The sequence below is a fragment of the Lepidothrix coronata genome, unplaced genomic scaffold (genome assembly GCF_001604755.1).
Source record: "Lepidothrix coronata isolate B3197 unplaced genomic scaffold, Lepidothrix_coronata-1.0 Scaffold131, whole genome shotgun sequence".
In the NCBI taxonomy this organism is placed as follows: Eukaryota; Metazoa; Chordata; class Aves; order Passeriformes; family Pipridae; genus Lepidothrix; species Lepidothrix coronata.
Genome location: NW_016690311.1, coordinates 641,778 through 665,053, shown reverse-complemented (window position 1 = coordinate 665,053; position 23,276 = coordinate 641,778). Strand labels below are relative to the sequence as shown.

Genomic DNA, 23,276 nt, shown 5'->3' with positions numbered 1-23,276 from the left:
CTCGTATACACGCATGACTATAAAACAAGCAACGCAAGCTTGCTTGCTCTTTGAAAGGCAGCAGCTGTGTTGTTCCAAAAATCCCTCCTGAATGTAAACATATTAGCACTGTATAAACAGCTTGATTTAATAAGAAATGCAATACAATATTCCTGCTTTGTCTTTAGGATCACAATGTTGATGGTGGCAATAATTCAAGGTGAATTATGGTATCTGCTTAAAAGAAAGAAAAAGAAAACTCTCCAGCTATAGTCATGAATTAATTTCTTCCTCTTAGCTGAAAATGAGAAATGGCTATAATTTAGTTCCCATTTAAAAGTTGCTGTTGGCTAAACTCTAAAATCTTAATTGCTTCTTAATATTCTCTGCTTATTTTTTCCCTTTGAAACCATAGTCTGTAGGACTGTAGTGTTTAGATTAAAAATCAGAATGGAAAACAAACAGTGGAAGGTCACCACTCCCACCTAAAATATGTTTTTTCCCCCCCAAAATGACAGAACTTATTGTGTATGAAAGTATTTCAGTTGATTTCCCAGCTCTAGTCACCCTCCTGCATCTCTGTGAAAAAGAAAGTGACACTGACCCTGGGTTTACCCCGAAGTGTCAATACTCAGGACTTGTTCAATTGGCAACAGAATGTAGTGGAAGTTCTAGAAAAGACATGTTTCAAGCCATATTACGGCTCAGCATACTATAGGAACTTGCCTTGTTGCAAAAAAACTGAAGTCACACTCAATCCCTAAATAGTTTGGAGGTCACTACCAAACACACTCTGCAGTTCTCGGAGCTCGCAGAAAAGGCTGTGAGAGTAACAGTGGCAAAGACTTAAGACAACCCAAGTCAAATTTTAAACTGACCTTGAAGAACTGCAGAAAGATCTCATGATAGTGAGTCTGGGTATAAAATCACAGATGCAAAACAAATGCCCAGAAATGCAAAAATAATGTGCTTGGGAAACTGTACCTCTCAATGCCCACGTTTTAAAGGGCTCTAGATGAGCTAGCAGTGCTCCAGCAAAGATCCTAAAATCCCAGTGAACAGTTCTCGAGAATACTCAGTGGTTTTCCCTATAGCACACAATTTCAGGAGCCGATATGTAAGAAAGGGAAGTAGAAAAAGTACCATTGTGCCACTGCGGAAGCGAATGGTGAATCCATATGGTGAGTAAAACCAGGATCTGGTCTCCTCATCTTTTCTGTCTGCTAAGACTCAAATTCTCAACTAGATGCTAAAAGAAATCAGTTTCAAGCACTAGAGGTCCTGGGAGCAACAGTCCCCCTCATCATGCCCGTGACAGCTCAAGGATCAGCCAGGCCAGCTTCTCCTCAAGAGGAATCAAAGATGCACAGAAGCCAACTGAAACTACAGCTGTCATTGTCCCTCCTGCCCACAGAGCCCAACTGCCACCCGGCCCCAGCAGATCTGAAGGCTCCTGGTCAGCCTGTGATTGTGCTCTCCTCATTTTTCTGGGATAAAAGGCACCGCAATTTTTGCAGCTTCATTATGCTGACCTAGTTTATTTTCCACTCTACCAACTTAAAAATCACACATCGCTCTTTGCACAGCAGTACCATTAAAAGTACTGAATTCAGGAAACTTTAGTAGAAAGGTAATTCAGAGCTGCTGCTTGCCTGCAAGTTCCCATCCCTTTTCATTACCGAGATGGCCACCATGTGAAAAAGATGGAAGTGACCCTTTCTCTTCAACATCAGTCATATTCTTTCACCATTTGTCCAAGATCCACATGGAAAAGGAACTGAGAACAGCAAATTACCTCTGCAAAGGTAGTCTCGTTCAGAAACAGCACAGATCATTTCCAAATATATTCAATTACAAGGAGTCTCTAATGAACACAGCATGGAAGCTCAACAGATAAAAAAAGGAAAAGCTTCATCAAACAATGACTGTTTCCTATCACTCTCCTGTTCAAATAAAGGGAACAGAAAATGAAGCTTCCTTACAGCAAGTCATCTTCACAAAACTTATTTCTTTGCTGTATCATGGAATGAGCTACAAGGAGTCCAAACAGAGATAAATTCTTTGCCAAACCTTCACAAGAAACTTCCCTAACTCCTTATTTTGGTCCCTGGATAATAGGGCACTGATGCGAGGGAAACAAGCAGAAGGCTTCTCTCTGCTTCATTGTTCTGCTTATGTCACCTCTGGTCTCAAATCATCTAATTCCACAAATGCTCAAAAATGCGAAAGTGAAAATATCATTTGTTTTACCCTCAAAATGTATTGCCAAAGGGTAACTATGTCTCTTCTGCTTTTTCTAGTTCTCTGGGTTTTATTTTGTAATGCTTTTTCTCACACCAAAACAAAGAACTGCTGTGCAAGAAAAGGCCCTGTGGTCCAGCATGCCTGTCCCCTTGAGGGTTATCCTTTCATCAAGTGTTTCTCTGCTGTGCACTTCAATACCATGTTTCCCTTACTGAAATATCTGTCTCAAACTCGTTTTCATGCCATTTGCTTTGATGGCGTTATTTAGCAAATTATTCCATATGTTGTTGCCCATTACATTTTAAGCTAAGTATTTCTTCCTGAAAACCCAAATTACTGTTCCTTTCAAACTTCTAAATTAGATTCTGCAGTGTTTGTGAATCGTTTTTTTCCTTACTTTAAAACACTAACAGAGATAAACATTTTATTTTTTCCCAAGGAAAGGCAATCACACTGCAAAGGGCACATGAAATGCTGTGCTGCCGCTCCAGTGACACGGTTTGCACAATGCGAAATGTTACTGTGGACAATCTGTGTTCTAGTTGCTTGTTGATTTATCCTAAAACACATCTTTACTTTTTCAACACACTCCCTGTATTTGTTAAAAGTCCTCAGAACTAAGAAGGTAGATACACTTCATTTTGAAGCTAGTACACATGTGCTCTCAAGTTTGTTTATTGTTTCTCAATTTGTCGCTTTATATTTATCAAAAAGCTTTGACTGCTACGTGACATTATTTTCATTCTATATTAATTTTTAATCTCCACCTTTTTTAGTATCAATTTTTTGCAAATAAACTGATCTACTGCTCTCAATGGTATTAATTAGAAACTCATAGTTTTACGAAAGCCGCTGATGAATGTTAACTATTGATGCATGCTATGGAGAGCAGATAAACAATTACTGTCCATATGCAAAAATAACACATTACTGGAAAAGTAATTTGGTTTCAGCTAAAGTCTTTGTTCCCTTATCTTCCTTGATTTATGTGTGTGTTGGCTATTACAAAGCAAATAAAAAGTTTATGAGGTGGACGGTTAGGAATTTTGAAGATAAAAGTATTTAACTTTAATTACCATACCTTAATTTTACTAGACTAATATTATGATCTATAACAGAAACTAATGTTTATCAAAAGTTAGTCTCTAACTGTTGGTCACTAAGCCAGTACATTCCAACTTTAATATCTTCTCAGGGATGGCACTGTTGAGCACATTAAACACTAATTTTGCAATTATTTCTCTCGATCCATTAGTGAAATTGCAAAGAAATGGAAATGTTTTGCAAACAGTGAGAGGTACCAACATTCCTCTAGATAATAGCTGTTAGCACTGCATTTCAAAACGTTTCCTCTGTAGAAGAGCATTTTGTATCAACATGAGCTAAAAATCACAAACCCCTCATTACAGTGCTTCAGGATATACCATCTCCTTCCAGGGCTTGCCTGGTGTGAATGTGACCAAGTTTAGTCTTTCAAATGAAGAAAATACATATTGAAACACAGCATACTACAAGGGGATCTTCAGAACCTTTTTAATTTCAGCTTGTGCGCACATATCAGTGCAATTTTATTCAGTGTCTTACTGCAAGGATGTTAATTATTTGCAAATGTTAATAGAAATTATTTTCACAAGGCTATTGTCATCTATTTATTAATTATTTCAAATGTTCTCAGCCTCAATAATTTGGTCAATTAATTGTCAGTGAAATGAGTACACTGAAAAATGGCTTGGTACTTTTAAAATTGATTCTGCAAATATAATGATCAATGGGATGGTATTTCTCATCAAAGCTACTTTCCTGTGTCCCACATAATCAAATAATTCCTAAATACCTTGTATGTGACTAATCCCTGGTTAATTTTAACTTCCAGACAAATGAGGTGTCTTCGGGTTCTGGTTCTGACTTAAGCAGGTGCTGCAGGTTTTAATTTACTCTAAATCAAATGGAGATGGATTTGTTGATGCTAATCCTAATCTCCACCACTGAAGCAATGTCCACGGGTGTGAGGCAATCTTTACTTTCAAGACCTTGCAGGCAACACTTCTGAACACCTCACCAATGCTAAAGAATTCTGACTCAGAGCATCCCTATGGAATGTGAAACAAGCTTAGTCCCCTTACTTCAAGTGCAGTCAAAGGAAGGAAAGAACTGCTTAAGATTACACAAAAGGTCTGTGGTAAAGACACCCATGGAACCAAGGCCAGTCTCACTGGGCTTTTCTGCCACAACCACTTTTCCTGAAGACCAAGACAGAGATAACTTTTTATAGCTATTTTGGAGGGACTAATTGTGAAAATATTTGTCACCATTACAGCTGGCTCTACCATTGCTGGAGCCCTACCAAGCCCATTTTCATGACACAAAAATCAATACTTAAGGCAGCTGAACAGTTATCCAGCAAAGCTGTTCTAGCACCCAGAGAGTTATCTAATGCATCTAGCACCATAACTTCCAATAAAATAAAAACCGCAGGGCCACATTAAAAACACCACCTGAAATGTGTTTTAAATCATAATCAGTTTCCAATGATAAGGAAACAGGCTCACCTCCAGTAGACAAGCACAGCGATGAGGAGAATGAGGCACACGAAGGTCAGTGCTGAGACCACAATGAGTGGGATGATCCATTCCATTTTACCAGGAGAAGGTCTCGTGGCCATGCTGGAGCTGTTCTTGCCAGCTGTGTGTTAAACAGATAACAAAACCAATCACTGACTGGAAAAAAGAATTACTGTACAGAAAAACGTGTAAACAAAACAAATAGCTTATCCATTTTACATGGTATGAGTAAACAGAGCAGAGATCCTCTAACTGCAGGGTGGGACTCCATTTGTCTTCAGTCTGAGACATGAGAGCACAGAAGTATGGTGTTTATTGCCACATATGGCTTGGATTTTACTACTGCCTGTAATTATGGTCTCATAGACACTTTTAGGACTCTTTTGTGCAAGCACCTATTATCAGATGTGGAGTACCCCACTGAGCCATTTCACCACGGTAACTAAGTAAACGCTGTGCTCCGTCATCAGTGTTTGCAGATAAATGCACTCTGTTTCTCAATACTACAGGACAGCCCTGTTTGCAAAGCTCAGTGTAATACTTTGCTTCAGAAATAAATTTCTTGGTAACTATCTTAAAATAAAAAATCCTCAACATGTTGGGTGTCATGTCACATCATTTGCAGAATTGTCACAATCTGGTGGGTTACTGCATACGAAAGCACTTTTTAGCATATGGATTGTCAAGATGGGTGGATGAATGAATGAATAGGATGTGTTGTAACCGACAGAAGAAATCATTATGCCACAGCTTTTGAACGAAATTAAAGTTCGTTCGTCAATATCCTGAGATCTGGCCGAGTAACTCTGCTTCACTTCTTGCATGACATCTCATTAAAATGATTGTATCATATAGAAGATGAATATCTAGAGCTTCTGCAAGTACTGGAGCCAATGAGCATAGACGCTGTACCAATGTATTTCAAAAGACACCTAATTTGTGCAAATCTGTGTAGACTTGATGAATAAATTGGTTTAGACAGAATGATAGAAGAAAAATACAGAAGAGGATTCTCTATCTTATTCCTGTTTCCTAACAAACAGGCAGTATCTGATCAATACCTGCCAACAGGACATAATGTCAAAGGATTAGTATAAACAGCTTCAGATTTTGAGGATTGAAACATGCACACTTGACTTTTACTTTTAGCCTACGTGAGTCTTTCCTCACCAACGTGATTCCTTGCCCTTGTTCAGTATTGCATTATCATATCTTCTGAAACTGCTGCAAATCCTACCAGAAGAACATAATTGCCTTTTCACCATAGGCAGGCAAAACACAGATAATTGGAAGTCACCAGATGTCACATAATATGAAGTCATACTCTATTTTAATAGCATTTAGATTATATTCCTCGGTAGGCAGGAGTAAAATTCAACTAACGTGGAAGTAAAGGTTAATTGTAAATGCTTTTGCCTGACTGCTGAAAACAGAGCAAGGCTGCAGGCTGCTGCAAGCCCAGCAAGAAATCTTTCTAGTTTTAAGAACTAGGCTGATAGAGGTAATGCCCTTTAGCAGGCAGCCTAAATGAGGTGCTAATAAGAGGGGTGTTTGGGAGAACTGAACGCGCACTTTGACTGAACATCTCTGATTTCCTTAACTAGAAAGAGTAAGGAAAAAATCAACCCCAAAATTAAAGCAAAGGCTTATTCTCTGTATTTGCCAAACCTACAAAATCATAAGTCTTGAGGCATCAGTTTTTACCAGTGCATTTCAAATCATTTATCAGCATGAAAAAAGTAAGCCTGTGAGGTAAGTCTTACTAATCAGAACGATAAAAGGCACAAGGCAAAAAAAACATGTAATGTAATAAAACTTCATAGGAGAGCCAAGTAGTCCCATCACCTTACGTCCATTAGGGTGTTGCTTCAGTTCTCTCCAAGGACAGTACTCTGTTTAGTTTCACCTCCACATCTTTCAACACAAAAACATATGTTTCTGTTTGCATGGGAAGAAAATTAAATTCCATTGTAAGCACAGCATGGGCTGGAGTCCCAATGCACACTATTAAATTCTGCAGTGTTCACGATGCTCCTCTTACTCAGTCTGCTGTGGAGAACACACTTATCTGCCCCTGCCAACTCCCAGTACCACAGATGTGAGGATAAGAAAGTGCTCAGTATGCTGAGTGCCAGAAGAGCAAATGCCATTCCTGCATGCTGATGGCTGGCCCTGAAATTCCAGTTGGGAATGCCCAAGCAGTGATGTGCTTCAGAAAAAAAGACACAGTTCCTGTGCTGGCTTTGAAGAAAAAGCCCTAGGTGTTTTCCACTGCTTAAATAATGTGTTGAGAGAGCTTAAACAAACAGCATATCCTTGTAATGGTGCCCACCATAAGCTGTACTTGCTGGTGGTGGTGGTAAGCTTAAAAAATGGACTAGGAAACTCCATTTTTGCTAAGAAATGTAAACAGTTTCCAGTGGCATATGCCTTCGTTGAATTAATTCAGTTTGCCTTTTACTGGCTTGGAATTCATCCCAGTAGGAAGGAATAAAAATTATTACAGCATATCTGTTTCGGGAGGTCCCACATGATACAAGCCCTGGCACTGCTAAATCTACTCCTGCGTCTGGAAAAATCCGTAACTTCTGTGAACCACCCGTTCAGCAGTTCCACCCAGGCACTGGATGGATGAGCCCTGGCACAGGGAGTATTGGATGGCGTCAGGCAGCGAGGGAAGCTCTGGCAGTGCAACTCTTGCACAAAGGTCAAGGTAAGAAAGAGGCTCCTACCACTTGTGAAATGTACTTTTTTTCCTGTGAATTCTTGGTAATTGGTTCCTGAGAAAAGAAACATGTTTATTTCCCTTAAGTAACACTGCTTGCTATAATAAGCAACCATAGCTGTACTATATAACCTATCTACTTTTATCATTCCTCATCATTGCACAAGCTGCCAGGACAAAGTTCTGTTTGTTGTACCATTACAGATACCATTAACCAAAGCAAAACCCTGCTGCTGAACTGCCTCAGACCACACGGCCTCTTAAAAGACAGTCAACTTGCTCATCTTTCATTTGAGTAAATGAAGTTATGGACTTATACAAAGGTATTAATTAATTTTGAAAAATAGTATTTGCCATATTATTAAATGATAAAAAGGCAAAATCATGTTTTTTAAAAATGTATTACCTTTGATACAAGCTCATGTCATTGTGCAGCTATTTCTTCCCTATTTCTTTAAATGCATTCCTGCAGTGTTCACAATTACAGGCTGTGCACAGCTAAACATGGCTTTTCACTGCTTTGTAAACAAATGCCAATCATATTTAATCCTATATCTGAAACTCATAGTTTGCAGACATCAAATAATTCACTTTTATTTTCAAGCCATTCTGCTGTTTCCTCCTGTAAGCTGCCATGTAAATCTCTGAAGATATTTAAAAGCTGTCTGGACGCAATCCTGAGTAACATGCTCCCTTCTTGAGCAGTGAGGCTGGACTAGCTGACTTCAGTGGTCTCTCCCAACCTCATCCATTCTGTGATCCTGTGTGCAAATGGCTCAAGTGCTACATGAAAATACAGCTTAATAATCCTTGCTGCGTATGGAGAACAAGGAATTACACAGATGTTTAATTATCTTAATGAGGTTATTCCCAAAAGGCTTTTGTAACCTCAGACCTGGCAAAGACTGCTCTAAAAACCAAAATTCAGTCTCTGTTAAAGGCATACAGCAGGCTTGAAATTTAACCCTGCACATCATCTCTGTCACTACAAAGCCCCCTTGTGGGAGGAACTCAGAAGAAATGGGTGACACTGAAGAATGGGGGGATCTGGCTGAAATTTGGATGAAGAGGCAAACCCACGTTTCTGTTCTCAGATCCAGCTCACCGCTCAGGCAAAACCCCAACTGGACAGCTGTTTTCCCACAACAGCCCAGTTTTTATCTTCTGTCAAAAACGAAGGATCTGTTTAACTGTCTGGCACAACCAAAATTCCGTGGGATTGTATCTTCTCTAGACTGATGAGACTGAATCATCCAGCTTTTCATTTTTTCCCCTCGCTTTTTATTTTCTTTCCTTCTCCCTCACCCCCCCACCCCCTTTCTTGGTAGAGTATTATTCTAATTGCTGTTTTTCTAATTTTCAGGTTTCAGAGTCACGGACAATGCTGAGCAGCTGTGTGTGCAACAGTTGCAGATCAAAGATACAATTAGTCTAATGTGGGCACCAAAACAGAGAAAAGGATGATCAGGAAAATGAAAGAGGAGAATGCAAGCAAGCGTTCGGCGACAGAAGAAAATCATCAGCCTTGGCTGATACCACCAGACAAGAAGAGGCCAATGCCATTTGGAAAATAATGACACGGCCTCAGGAGAGGTGTGTGTATGTGCGTGTGAAATAAGCACTAAAAGAAAATGAGCCTTGCTGTACTAATTGGCCTTGCACTTTCCCTGTAATTTCTCATGAGTTCCCTGTTCTCCTCTAATCATCCACACTCATGAGTACTTTCCCATTTAGTTATCTCCTTACAACTGCTAATTTGATGCTATATAATTAATTTTACAAGTGTACATTGTTATGAAACAATTTTCTACTCTTTAAAATGATTAAACTTTCTATTCACAAAAACAGTTTTGAAACCTTGACAGCTTTTTAAAACCTGCTTTCTAGGACAAAAAATGCATCTAAAAATGTTTCCACCCTCACAATGAGACACAGTAAACTGCAGGGGTGCTTTCTGCTCACTTTGGAAGTGGTCTTGACACTCTTAACTGTCCTGATGCTCAGAAATCCTTTCAGACACTTCTGGCAATGCCCTCTTGGCTTCACTTGTCTTGATTTCAGGTTTACCTTGTTATGGAAAACCTTTAAGGCCATTTCTCATAGACGAGGTCTTGCTCTGGCTGCAGTTTCACTGAACTCAGCTGGCAGGAGCTAGGTCAGGTCTGTCTGTATAAACTGAAAATTTCCATACTACTGTGAAAAACAGTTAAGCTGAATCAGCTAGTCTTAGGCTTTGTGCTAATCTAATTCACCAGCCTGTGTCTTTGGTAACCTAGATCAAGCCTGGAATAGAGTTCCTTCTCCTGTATTGCCAAGTGTCTTCTCACAGGGGCAGCACTGCCAACAGGCCAGGCAGGCCGTATTTGGACACATCTAGTAAAATATTTGGGCAAATTCCAGGCTAGTCAGACCTCACCTATCAAAGCCTGGTGGCTCAAGATAAAAAGAAATGAAGGACTTGCCTGAAGAGACTTTGAAGGTACAAAGAGACTCAGACTGAAAGGCTCCATTCCAAAGCCAATAACACCTCAAAATGTTCTCACTAAAAATTAGCCTTTCCCAATGTCCGGACAGGGACTCGCCAGGTTTGTGATCAACCTAAATTTTTCCACCTGGAGGTCATGGACAGGGAATGAGCCCCTACTACAAGAAACTGGCACAAATGGGCCCTTCTTCATCTCTGAATAGCCATTCCCAGCCCTTTTGCTGTTGAATATCCTCTTCAGGACACTGAGGGATCTGGGAGAGGCTTGTCTGGGAAGCTGAAAAAATGGTGCAGCTCCTTCTCCTCATCTTAGGTAGGTCGCCAGAGGTTTAACTATGATTTAACTAAGGTTAATTTGGAGGAAACAGGAAACTCTCACTTATCTTCTTGCCATCTAACATGTGCTGATAATTTCAGATATAGTTTCCTACATATGGAAGCCACTTTTTTAAGATGCAGTAATCATAGTAAGTTATCCTCCCTCCATATATAGGTACAGAAAACCTAATTTGCAGGGTACTTTCAAAACTGATTGTCTTTGTTGTAGTCTTCAGGCACAGTGACTTCAAGCCATCAAGCCTGGAAGTGAGCAGAGCTCTAAAAGAGGCTGTCTAGTAGGAGGCAAAGCTGTACTGAACCACTTTCAATAATAGTTCTCTGCGTGCTAAAAAGAGAATTACGGGGATACAATTCACAATAACTAGTAAGTATTTCTTAGCAATATTAAAAATATTTCCCCATCTCATTGATTTTAATATTTTTATCTTAACTTCACTATGGAATTGTTAACAATCTCTTTGTCACAAGCTAAGAATTAAGGCCAACTACTCGTCTTTTTTTCCATTTTTTTAGGCTGAGAACAAGCCATGAGGCCCTTTGTAGGTCTTATATAAGAGACATTGTACTTGGGCCATACAAGAAACTGGCACATGAGAAATAAGGAAGCCAAAGGCAGGAAGAACTATTTCAGAAGCAGGTTTACCCAGGCAGATTGAATTGCTGGGCTTTGAACCTAAGTGGTGCTGAATGCTTACTCCTAACATGGCAAAGTTCCCTCCTTCCTGACAGAAAGGTGATTAGGGCAAGTGGCAGGTTGAAAGCTTCCTGACAGGCATCTCAGACCATGTTCAGTGGGAGCACTGGACTTTGAAGATTTCCAGCTGAGGAGTAAGAAAAACAGCATTGTATTTTAAAAATATCAGCACAATTTGGGTGCAAGTTTCTTGTCTTGCATTGTTAATCTGATCTCTTGCAGAACAGTTATGATTCACAGCGTTAGAGTCAGGTCAGCATTTCTGTAACAAATGTTATTAAAGATTGGATTTAGCTTTGTTTTTTAAATTGGTTCCGAGCTATAACTGAGTGCACAATGTCTGCATTCTTGTGTTTATCAGTGTAGGGAAAAATAAATATGCAAGGTTTTTTCACAGTACTCTAGAGCAGCTTTGATGGAAAAAGAAAATTACAAAACACTGCAAGATTACCAAAATAAACAATACAGTAAAAAACCCCACCCCAAACAAAAAAAAGCACACTATCTTATAAATGCTGTGGTAATACACATAATCACTCATATAAACTCGTCACCATATCTAAATCCCAGTACTTACTCTGCAAATAAATCCACACATATGTACTCCATTTGCTCCTTGCTGTTTTCCTCACCAGTGCCTGGAGCTCCCTGAGCAGAAACATGTGTGGACATTCCACACATTGGTAGCACCATGAGATACCTGTTTGCATAGGCCTGTGCAGCAAACCCGGACCACACTGGGCTTGGTGCACATGCAGATCACCTGGGCAGGCTTCCAAAAGGTTGTATTTGCTGTGTATATACTGTGGAGTTGGTACATACACCCAGAGCTGGTGTGTACAGGAGCACTGGTAATTCTCATCAGGACAAAATATGTGAACTCTGCCTGGCTAAGAGTTGTCCTTCCCACAGGAAAAAAAAGAAAGTAACTCCAGTGCAGAAGGTGCCTTGTTTTGGAAGATCAAAGCATGTAGGTTTCGTGATGAGAAATAAAGCAGCAATGTTCCCATATTTGGGAGAATATCTCAAAGCCCAATCAGGGAGAATCCTGCAGATAAAATAAATTAGCTTGCAGCATATATAGCAAACTTCCCACAAAACACCAGTTTGGCACAGCAGCCAATCTTCCAAATTAATTTCACAGCTATGGTTCACTGAATTTCTCTCCCTTTTTCTTTTAAACAAAATTCTTGATGCAGCATGTTGGGAGTTAACATTTTTGCAAATTTTCTCTTGTGGTAAGTTACAAGGACCATGAATCTGTCCTAATAAAAGAAAAGGATGTTCCTTCCCCCTCTGCTCCCCACCAGTAACAATTTGAGGATTGAGTCCTGTGACAACCTGCCCACTGGATGAAGTCAAGCACCACAGAAATGTTGTATCTCCTGGAAATCAGTAAGGAATTTAGATTGTGTCATTTTCCAACACTCTTACGTTGGTAAAACCAGTTTTCCCTGGAGGTCACTCACCTGGATTAATGGTAATGAATTTGTTATCTGAGGGGTATTCCTCTGGAAACCTGTCCTCCTTTGGAGGAGGTTTTCTTGTAGTCTCTGGTCTTCTTGGGATCTTGCCCGGGTACAGTTCATCGGTGAACGCTGGTGGCACTTGGGTGGAAGGGAGCGGCTGGGGCTGAGTGTTGGCTTCATCCAAACTCTCCTCCTTGGGACCTCCAGCCGCAGGGGCAACGTTTTGGTTTGGCTCTTCACCCGATATGGTTTTATTTCCTTCTTCCTCAGCAGTCCGGTTGGGGGAAGCCACGGCCACGCTGGGCTCTGTGCTATTGCGCGCCTCCGCGGCTGCTGTCGCCCTGTCTCTCTCCTTCTTTTCAGCATCCTTTTCTTCCTCTTCCTCGTGCTCCCGCTCCCCATCCTCACTTTCACTCTTTTCATCCTTCTCCCCCTCCTCAGCTCCCTCGCCATCCTTGGTCAGTGCCGAGTCCTGCTCCGGCCCCGGGGAGGCGGCGGCGGCCTCGGTGGTGGCCACCACGGGCCGTCCCGCCTGTTTGCTGGGGGCGGCCGCCGTGGGCAGCCGGGTGGGCCAGACGCTGCTGGGGAAGGAGGAGATGCCACCACCGCTGAAGCCCAGCCCTGCCAGCAAGGTGCTGGTTACCACTGAGGCCACGGTGGCCTGGCTGCCACTGGAGGAAGGCCCCATCCCTGTGGCCATGGACACGAAGGAGAAGGGGAGCCCCGAGGAGGTCCAGGTGGAGGAGCCAGAGCTGATGGGAGCCATGTCAGCTGAGGAGGCAGGAGATGCCGTGGGCTTGAGGAGGTCACCAGCAGCAGAGGGGAAGAAAACACAGCAGAGAGCATCAGCAGGGGCCCAACATCCTACCTGGGGGTCATTTTTCTTTTGCATTTCCCTCCCTTTCAACACATGTGCCATTCTGGTTGCTGTTCTCTTAAAGCCAAAGACTCGCACCAGCTGGATGCAGGGCTGAGCCAGGACAGGAAAAGCCACAGAGCTACCAGCAAACCACGAAGGGAAGAAACCTCTCTGAATTCACCACACCATCATCAAAACCCTCTTTATCCTTATCTTTATTTTACATCGGGACCTTCTCCACCCACGTCACCGTTGACTTGTGAGTAACGTTTCCTCTCGGTGTGAGGAGAATGTAAAGGATTTTAATGAGTTTAGCTGCATTACTCACAGTGCTTTAATCCTCAGAATACAGAAGTTTAAAAATACACTATTACATAAGGGCTGTCTCAAAATAATGGCTGTGCTGCCAACGCGAGCATCCGTGGCTGGTGGGTCTGTTCTGACAAGGAACTCTGGCTCTTCCCACACACATTGTGAGGCCCTCCAATGGTACTATTTTTATTTCATTAATTTACCCATCAGCATTATTCTCCTAAGGACTGGTGCTGCAGTGAGGCATCACTCTCATTAGAAAAGACCAGCAGCATGGCCAGCTGGGCAGTCATGAAGCACTTGGAGAGCATCAGGAGCCCTTTAGCAAGCCACCACTACCTCTGCCAGGACCACCAGACTGCGACACTCATGTATAGACTCAGTTTTCTACAACCACAGGACTCTCCCTGGCCGCCACCAGCAACCCAAAGCCAGGCCTGACACTGCCCACTTCCCTCAGGGAGCTGAGAGGAACCAGAGAATGAGCTATAGACTTTGCATCCTCTGCCCCCTGCCACTGTTATTCTAATGTCAACCCACTGCACACATGCTTGCATGCAGGTCTCTGTGCACACATGTGTGCTCTACTGGAAACAAAACCCCTTGGTATATACATAAAGAACTAAACCTTGGTCTATACATAAGGACCTAGTCATTCCCTTTCCTGAATCACATGTGGAAAAAGACACTGAAGTGAATTGACTAAACACAAGGAATAATTCTCTGGAAGAGCTGAGCCAGCATTTCTGCCTGGACAACCTGACCACCCTCTCTGATTTACTGAAAAATGTCTCACATTACACAATTCATGACCGGGAGGACCAGTAGCTGGAAAGGTACACATCAGATGAGTACAAACAAGGGTTAAATAGGTGCTACTGAACATTTTTTAAAAAAGTAAAATGTTTCTTTTTGAAGCTGAAATGTATAACTTCACAGTATTTCTGCATCTCTCTGCAATTCCTAGGTTCAGTCAGGCCATGTAATTGAAATGCTGCAGCAAACCAAGAAAGGCTGCTTTCTCACGTTATTTTTGACCAGCTGCAATCACAGAGAACCTGAGATCTCAGATGAAAAGCCGTGCTTTAGAGATTTCAAGCCAAAACTTTAAATAAGCATCTAAACTTTCAGATACTTATCAATGTGAATCCCTCCGGCACTGTGAGATTTGCTTTTCACTGGCATGAACAGTCTCAAAGCTGGACTGAGTATTAAAATTTGACAGCAGATTTTATATGTCTAGAATACCTCTATACATCATTAAACAAACATTAATCATTCAAATGCAAGCTTTGTATGTGTTATTTGCTTACTAGGGAGCATATCAAACTGGAAAAGAGTAAAACCAGAAGCAATGTACTCAGAGTAAATTCAATAGTATGAATCCAGTCCATAAATTTGACTGAACAATTCAGTACACCGAATGCCAAGAAATTTAGGTTATGGATAGTTTATGTTAAATAAACTAATAAGATGCTTTCAAAACTGAAACAGTGTATTCCAGTTTTACTGTAAATGTACCAACATTTCTGATTCTGGAACACAAAAGTTGCCTTGTGAATTAAAATTCAAATAAAGAGATTGTTGAGGCTTTATTCACACAATAACAGGTATCCTTAGAGCACTGGAAGAGTAAAGATGTTGTGTGTGAGGCCTTATTCCTGGTGCATATACTTCTGGTCATACAATTAATAAAAGAAATTAAATTTATTTTCACAGTTATCATTAAAATTACAAATCCCATCTAAATGGGTTGAATATAGATTTGGAAAGATTTTTTTAACACTCGATTCTTCAGTAGTCAAAGCCCCTCAGAGCATGAAGCTAGAAAACCAAACCCCTTTCAATATTTCATATTGGAAATATATTGTATGTTATAAATCCTTCTGTGGTGGGTCTAAACACTCCCCTCCCCAGGAAAGCTGGGTCCTGCCACAGATTTCCAACACCGTGCTGCCACCTGGTGGGAATGTCCCCAAATCCCAGCTCCCCAAATCCACGACTTACCACTCCTGTCTTCACAATTCTGGTCCCCTCGAAAATTCGAGTGGTGTTAGCTGAGGGAGGAAGAAGAGCAGCGTGTCAGCAGGTTGGGAAGGGAGGCAATGATACAACTGCTGAGCAATTGCTGAACACGCTGCTGCAAAATGGATGCAGGTCTCAGTTTGGAGCAAAAGCAACTCAGCTCGTTTGGCATTACTCACCTTACTTTGTACATGTGCCTAAAGACAGACTTGCTTGACTTTAAGTCAGGCCCAGCAGTGCCAGTTTAAGTGCACTGTCAGAAAACGCACTCTGTCCTTCAATCTCAAACTGGATGAAACACCCTGACTTACACGGGAAGCGAGAGTAGCTGATGATTAATAGTTTTTTCTGTCATTATTATTTATTGCTATATATCTCAACTACAACCATGATTAAGCTCTGCATAATGTTTTGAAAGATCACGTGGATTAATTTTCTAGATCTTGGTTACTGCCAGAGATTAGAACAGCAGATCCTTTTTGGGGACACATGGAAGGAATCACATCATCTACTCCCATTGCAGATGCATGAATCACTTCCACTGCTTTGAACACTGGGCTAGAACTGGGCTAGAGTGCCCCAAGAATATCCAACAAAGCTGTCAGTAATGACTTACTCCTAACTGTGATTAAACAGGTATCATGGTCAAATTTCAAAGAATTTTTCCATTCTGTCATCTGCTGAAAGAGGTCATAATCAGCAACATACCAGTTTCTGACTTCTGCCTGGCACTTACAGTCAAATCCAAAACACTGCTGAGGTACTAAGAACAGAGAGCTACATATGAGATGTGGGTTGGATAGGACACTTCTTGTCTGACCCCTGCTGTCCCTGCAATGCTGGTAACACTGTGGCAGGACACCGCCACAGAAGCAAACTGTGTCCACAGCTTCATATCCTTCAGATACTACATGCTAACAGAGTAGGATTAACTCACCCCACCCCCAATTTTCCAAAAATGACACAGAAAAACGTTGCTATTATTTTGTTCCCTATACAGCATCGGATCCAAGTGACAGCTCCTTTCTTCATCTTAAAGATTTAAATGTTTAACTCTCCGCTTGTTTTATTCTTCTGTTGCCCATTACAGGATTTATGTATCCGTAAGCTGGAGTGGGAGGGAATGCTCTCAGCAGAGGTAAATTTTGCCCTACTTAGTAAAAAATGTAGTAATAAATTCCCAGGAAGGAGCAAAACTTCAGCACTTAAAAAAGCTCTAAAAACTTCAAGTTCTTCTACCAAATCTCAGCACTACCAGATTTCTCCAATAAACTTAAAAGGAAATTCATGACAAAGGACAGCTTAGCATCTAGTACTTTTGATTTCCTTTAAATATGTATGTTTTGGAAATCACTGAGGTTGTATGCATGGTAAAACCTGAGCGTCTCCACGTGTGGTTGTCAAGGTAGGACTGATCTCCTTTCCTCTTTACATAAAACAGACACCGATCAGACTCACATTCTGCTATAGCTGTGCCTCTGATGTATAAGCAGTCTCTGATGAATTTGTTTGAGAAAACTAGCACCAAGAAAAGCTCTGAATTCTCCTAAAACCTGACAAACCCTGCCAGCAGAGAGGTGTAGACAAACCCTCATCACCAGAAATGTGATTCAGATTAAGTCACTGGCCACTAATCTGAAATTAGTATTGTCTACATGCACTCAAACATCTTCTGAAATCATTTCACACCATATTGCACTGTGAAAAGAAAATATGAAACAAACAATCGTTTAATATAAAAATAGGTATGTGGTTTTGTTACCTTGAAAGAGCATAGTCTGGCTAAAGTCACTACGCATTTCATTTCGGCAAACTGCTTGAACTCTGAACAGATAAAGGATGTCAGGTGAGACATGGCTAATGATGGCCTTCTGTTTAAAAAAAATAGATATTATTCAGTTTTTTACCCCCACAGTACTGTCCACGATCAGTTTGATATATAAAGCATTGAGCTAACACAGGACATTTATGCCACGTAAGACAAACTATATTTCTAAACAGAAATATTCACTGGTCCCCTGGGAGAGGGCAAGGCCCAAGGCCAAAGGGATGCACCCAGACTCTGCCCAAGAGAAATAAATGAACATGTCCCACATCTATTCTCATGACAGTCTTCATGCCTGAAAGTCTCTGCTTTCCTCAGAAAAACTTAAAGTTTAAATCATTCAACCTTACAGGAATTAAAATAAGACTTTTATAGGTGGAGATCCATATCCCAAACATGGGATAAGCCCAGAAAAGTCACTGAATGTTCAAACTGACCTTATTTTGCAACAAACTGGCTATGGCAATTTGATGCTGGTGTGTACAACATGATGGCTCAGCATCCTGGGCTGGGATATCCCTGCTTACTCCTAGATCTGAGAGACTGCTCTGATGCTTTCCAGAAACTCTTTTGTATTGCCTTGGTTCACAATCACATCAGTTCACAGCAGTAGCTGTGTGGATCACTTGAAATACCCGTGATGTCCTTAGTTAAACACTGCCTAGCTCTGATTCAAGATGGGACAGCCCAACTGTATCTGCCAGAGCACTGAAAACAAATTGCACTTTCCTCTGAAAAAGGGTTTCCTTCTTCTCTTGCCCCTAAAACAGACTAAGCTGTCATTGCTTTCTTAACCTCCGAGCTCTGCTGAACAGCACAGGGTCTCACTGCAATTCATTTCCAGGCTATCACTCCATCACATCCCCTGCACTTTTAATTATTTCTTTTATATAAAACAGGATGCTTTCATGGTGCAAACCTCATTTTTGCTGATTAAGGCTTTCCTCCTTATACCTGATTAAAAAAAAAATCTCCCTTAAGAGTGTGAAATTATGGCAAGAGAGAGGTTACAATACATCATAACCTTGGGTGTCTTTCAATAGGTTCCTTTCTGATTTTGTGAGGCAGATCGTTCCCTAATGTGACCCAGATAACAATGTCTAGTGGGGAAATTGAAAATATAAATGGAAATGAAGTAAAAGAATCTTCATCTAAGGGAATAAGAGAAGTATTATTGTATAACTGATTGAATGGGCCCAGAGGACTGTGTATTTGAAAAAAAAATGGTAACAGTCATTAGGAATAACAGTGTGCTGCTGCATTTTTCATGTGCATATACAATTACTGATTTCATTATTCTAGAGGCTTTCTTTGATTAACAATAAATGGAGGCCTTTCAAACCTGAATATGTCACTTTGATTTTATATGCAGAGAATGTTAAGGACCAGTACAATACTTGCTTCCACTTAGACAAGAATGACAAGCAGATGAAATTCTAAATGGAGGAGATAGAGCAGTGTTTCCATCTGTGCTGGAACTGTCTTGCTCTTCCCTCTTTTTCTCAGGCTGCCAGATGTAGGCAGTGCTTGTATAGGGCCACTCCACAATAATCTTCTAGCCCTGACTATGCATTCCTGCCTCTGGCAGCCCTTACTGCCAGAAGCTGCTCCAAAGACTGCAAGGGGCTATGCACAGTAAAAAGCCTGAGCCCAGGAACAGATTTTGGGGGGACTGGACTTTTAATGCAAAAATCTGTAATATTCAGAGCCTTAACATTTCCCGAGCCAGCTGCTTCTCAGCAACAGTATATGAAAAGGTGTCTGCAGATTTAGTCCTTTATGCACTCATGTAAACTATAAAAACACAGTCCAGTGTTTGGGGTGGCCTGTTCAGCAATGTTCAACTAATGCTGAACATTTAAATAGCAATTCACTGTGAGTCAAACACTAGCCTGTCTATAAGGCAACAACTGCTTTCCTCCTCTACCTCCTTCTACCAAGAAAATAACAATATAAGGATAGCTTGATACATATGTCTGTGTTTGATGCTGTGCTTTTACCAGGTCCTTGTCACTGTCCTTGGTGAAAGTCTTCTCCTTTTCATCTTCATTTTTAGCCCAGCTATATGAGATCATGTAGTTCATGATCGGAGGGTGGTAGATGGTTTCTGGTTGGTTCCAGGTTACCAGTAACGCCGTCCTGTTCACAGGCTGCACTTTCATGTTCACTGGAGGAGTACTGCAAGCTGAAACACAGAAGGAAAAAAGATGAAACTCTCCTAAATAACCAAAAGAAAACAAACAGGAAGACCTGTGCCTCGCTCTAAGAGCCAGGTTTTTTTCTTTAATGCCCTTGCCTACAGTAACAGCTTAGACTGCAATCCACTGAGACCATGGGATTTAATACCACCTGCAGATGCTTTCTGCTCTCCTGAGTAAAGTGAGTGAGAGAATCCATTCTCTGCAGGCAGGTTGCTTAGTTCTCGACTTATTTTCAGTCCTGACATTGTACACACACTTTAACTTTGTGACTTAAGAGCTCTACACTGGAACATTAAGAAGTCCAGTCGACCTGATCCACAGCTTCCCTCATCCATGCCCTCATCCATGCACTCCTGCTGTAAGGGGTTAATACCCCAGTGTACTCTGCTGGCCCTGGAAAGAGTTGAAACCTCTGAAAATGTAACACTATTGGGTCAGTAATTATTTTCCTCTTAACCGAGTACATTTTTACATATGACAGAAGTTATTTAATACTCTTCTTTCTATGTATTTTCCTTCACAGGTGCTCAACTGTTTGCCAGTAATGTATTGCTAGCACAGGAAAGAGTGGTTCTTGATGGCCTTGGCCGTCTCCTCCTAGCAGGGGAGGAACCCCCAGCCAGCCTCTGAAAGCCCTGCCTTCCTAACTCTGCCTACAGTGGGAGGACACAAGTCACTTCTCACCCACACTTAAATTAGTGGGGTCATCAACATCGGAACAGCTTAACCAGTGAGAAAAACACAGCTTGCAGCAGCACCAAACCCAAAACTTCTGCAGGGGAGACCAAGCCCAGGTGCAAACCCAACCCATCCACTCAAGGAGTAGGGTGTGCACAGTCCCCTCACGGCTGCTGAAACAAAAACCACTTTTCAAGGTGTTGCCATGGAAGGGCCGGGTGGGGATGCACAACACTAGATGGCACTCACATGCTATGGGAAAAATACATCATCCCCTTCTCAGCTATAAAGAGTTGAGATTTTTTTTCCAAGCTTTAAAAATCACATTTAAAATACCCAATTCAGGGCAGATTCTCACATTCTTTTTCCCAATATAAACGCTGAACCAAGAAAAAAATCACTTGCAATGATACCTAAGCACATGTGCCGTGGCAAAGGAAATGATCTCTTCTGCCAGGGAAAGGCAAAGTGTCACCCAGCCCATCAGGCTGACACTGTTTGCAGAATTATTTTTCCCAATGCGACTTTTCCATTTCAAGCCAACACACTGAGCTTGTTTGCACTCTGCAGGTATTTGACTGCGTGTATATTTGGCCATTATTTCACTTCTAAAGAGTCCTGGCAGCACTGAAGGGGAGAAATGTCTATTCCTATGCCTGGACTTGCAGGTTGGTCATGCAGCTCTGCTGTTACATTACTGAAACAGCTACAGTTCTTAAATAAAAATGATTACATGCTTTAAACACCAATACTAGTACAATAGAAAAATATCTGTGAAATGCATTTGTCCACTTATAGCTCACATTTGTAGCCAGCCTGAAACAGACAATGAAAATTGCAGAAATACTCTTTGGAAAGGAAAGATCTTTGATGTTTGCTCTTGCCATGAGGGGTGACAATCCTGCAGTTTTGCAGTAGATCCTTCTGCTCAACTGAGAAGGATGATCCAGCAAAGCAAACAAGCCCTACAGTACCTCAAACTGTTGAGAAAACCTTTATGAGTTTCTATTTACACAGAGTTGAAGGGATCAAGACAGCATTCTGCTGTCAATGCCACAAAGCCAGAAGCCAGACCACGGTCTGCTGCTTGCAGACACCTTCCCTCTGGCTCCCTCCTGGTCTGCAGGGAGCCCACAGAGCCAGGATGCTGCAGAGCACAGTGTGAAGGTGGCCAGGACCTGGACAAGAGGGCACAGCTGAAAGCAGTTGCTGTTATCATTATTCAGAGAGCTTCCTGATTCTTGGTATGCCTCTCCATGCTCACCTCTTTCCACTGAGATAGTCAGATCAATTCTCACTGACATCACTGTTTATTGATAACTGCACCAATAAATCATAACTGCCCCCTTTGACGCCCTTTGTCATCACAGAATTACACTTCAAAATGCCAGGCCAGCCTTTATCGCTCCACCTAATCAAATCCCATCAGTGATAAGGAGCCTGGGTGAAGGACTACCCAGATCTAAAACCCTTATCCAGTCCTTGTCCTCCAAGAGGACATGCAGAGATTTATATATTTAAAGTAATCATGCAACAAATTGTTTTAGAAATAATTCAAGCAGGTAACCTTCCCGAGAGACAGAGAGATCTACCTTAATTGCAATAGCCCTCTGAACGATGGCTGGGAGGCTGATTTGCAGACAAGGACCCCAAGCCACTCGAGGGAGAGGGGGCTGTCACATGCCACTGGCTTTGATGCCATTTGGAATAGCTCGTGCCAGTCAGAGAAGAGAAGTGGGTATTTCCCAAGGGTAAACAGGAGACTCGCAAACTCAGAGCTGAGAGACCCTCCCGGACCCTGCACCCTGATCCAAGAAGGTCATAAGCACTTCTAAGCACCTGAGTGACCCCAATGAGTTCACTGAGGTCAAGCCTCATTCACAGCCAGCTAAAATGAGGCTGAATTTACAATATTGCTATTTCACAGTAAATATTACAAAATTTTCATGACTTAGTATGACTTTGTTCAAATTACTGCAAGGCACTTGATGTAATTAAGTAATAACCGACCTGCTCTGTTCAGCCACATTTTTTTTTAACAGCTTATGAATGGACAAAAAAGAAATTTTTTTTTTTTTTAAATGAAACATATGGTTTTATTAATTTAACCAAACCTGCTTAGGACACAATGGAATAAAAAAACATTTGATCCAGTAATTCAATTTGATGATTTAATTAAAGTGATACATAGTAACATAGTCAACGTCTGAAAGGCAAGGAAAAAAGTGTAATGATTTGACCATCTATAAAACAACTAGCATTTCCCAGAGATCTAATTTTCCTTTCCATACTCTCTGTGCCTTGGATTTTTGAAAGATTAAAAGAATCACAGACTTCCTGCTTTCTTTTTTTTTTTTTTAGATGCTAAAGGACCTCTACTGATTTTGCAAAATATGCAGCTAAAGGACAGATAGAAATGGAGGAAGAGGTTGGGGCAGGGAGGGGGAAGCTTAATCAGGACACACTAAAGAGAAACACAAGCTTTTCTTTTAATTTCCTTCTTTTTTTATAAAACCAGGCTTAATAAGCAAAAAAAATCTGTGAATTCATGATTGCTTGAGAAAAAAAAGAGAACCAAACTCAACAACCAGCATCATTTCACACTAAAATAGCATCTCAGCTAATTTTAGAAATAATATTACTAATGCTTTCTTCTGAATTCATATCCTAAGGGAGAACAAAATATTGTAGGGGACTTCAGGATATCTTTCTGTGGTGTAGTGAAATCCTGAGCAGATATCTGAACTGGCTCTGCACAGGCCTATAGCAGGATACCAAAGCCAATATGTCCAGGGCTAGCAGACCCCCAAGCCAAGACTTTGGGACCACAGGGCCACATCTCAGAGGCACTAAACATGGGAATGCCTCACTGCAGGCAGT

At 41.3% G+C, this 23,276-nt stretch overlaps 1 protein-coding gene and 1 long non-coding RNA gene across 2 annotated transcripts in view; one reads left to right on the top strand and one right to left on the bottom strand.

The window, feature by feature from the left end:
* Window positions 1–23,276, bottom strand: part of PTPRG (protein tyrosine phosphatase, receptor type G) — a 397,243-nt gene that overhangs the window by 61,201 nt on the left and 312,766 nt on the right. Inside the window, exons 9-13 of the mRNA XM_017826901.1 lie at window positions 19,518–19,702; window positions 17,455–17,563; window positions 15,675–15,724; window positions 12,497–13,292; window positions 4,773–4,905 (exon numbers count right to left, since the gene is read on the bottom strand). Of these exons, the coding sequence (XP_017682390.1) occupies window positions 4,773–4,905; window positions 12,497–13,292; window positions 15,675–15,724; window positions 17,455–17,563; window positions 19,518–19,702 (1,273 nt within the window). The remainder of the gene's footprint in view (window positions 1–4,772; window positions 4,906–12,496; window positions 13,293–15,674; window positions 15,725–17,454; window positions 17,564–19,517; window positions 19,703–23,276) is intronic.
* Window positions 7,323–9,284, top strand: LOC108503152. Its single transcript, XR_001876739.1, has 3 exons — window positions 7,323–7,497; window positions 7,714–7,832; window positions 8,873–9,284. It is a non-coding gene; the product is annotated as an uncharacterized LOC108503152 (long non-coding RNA).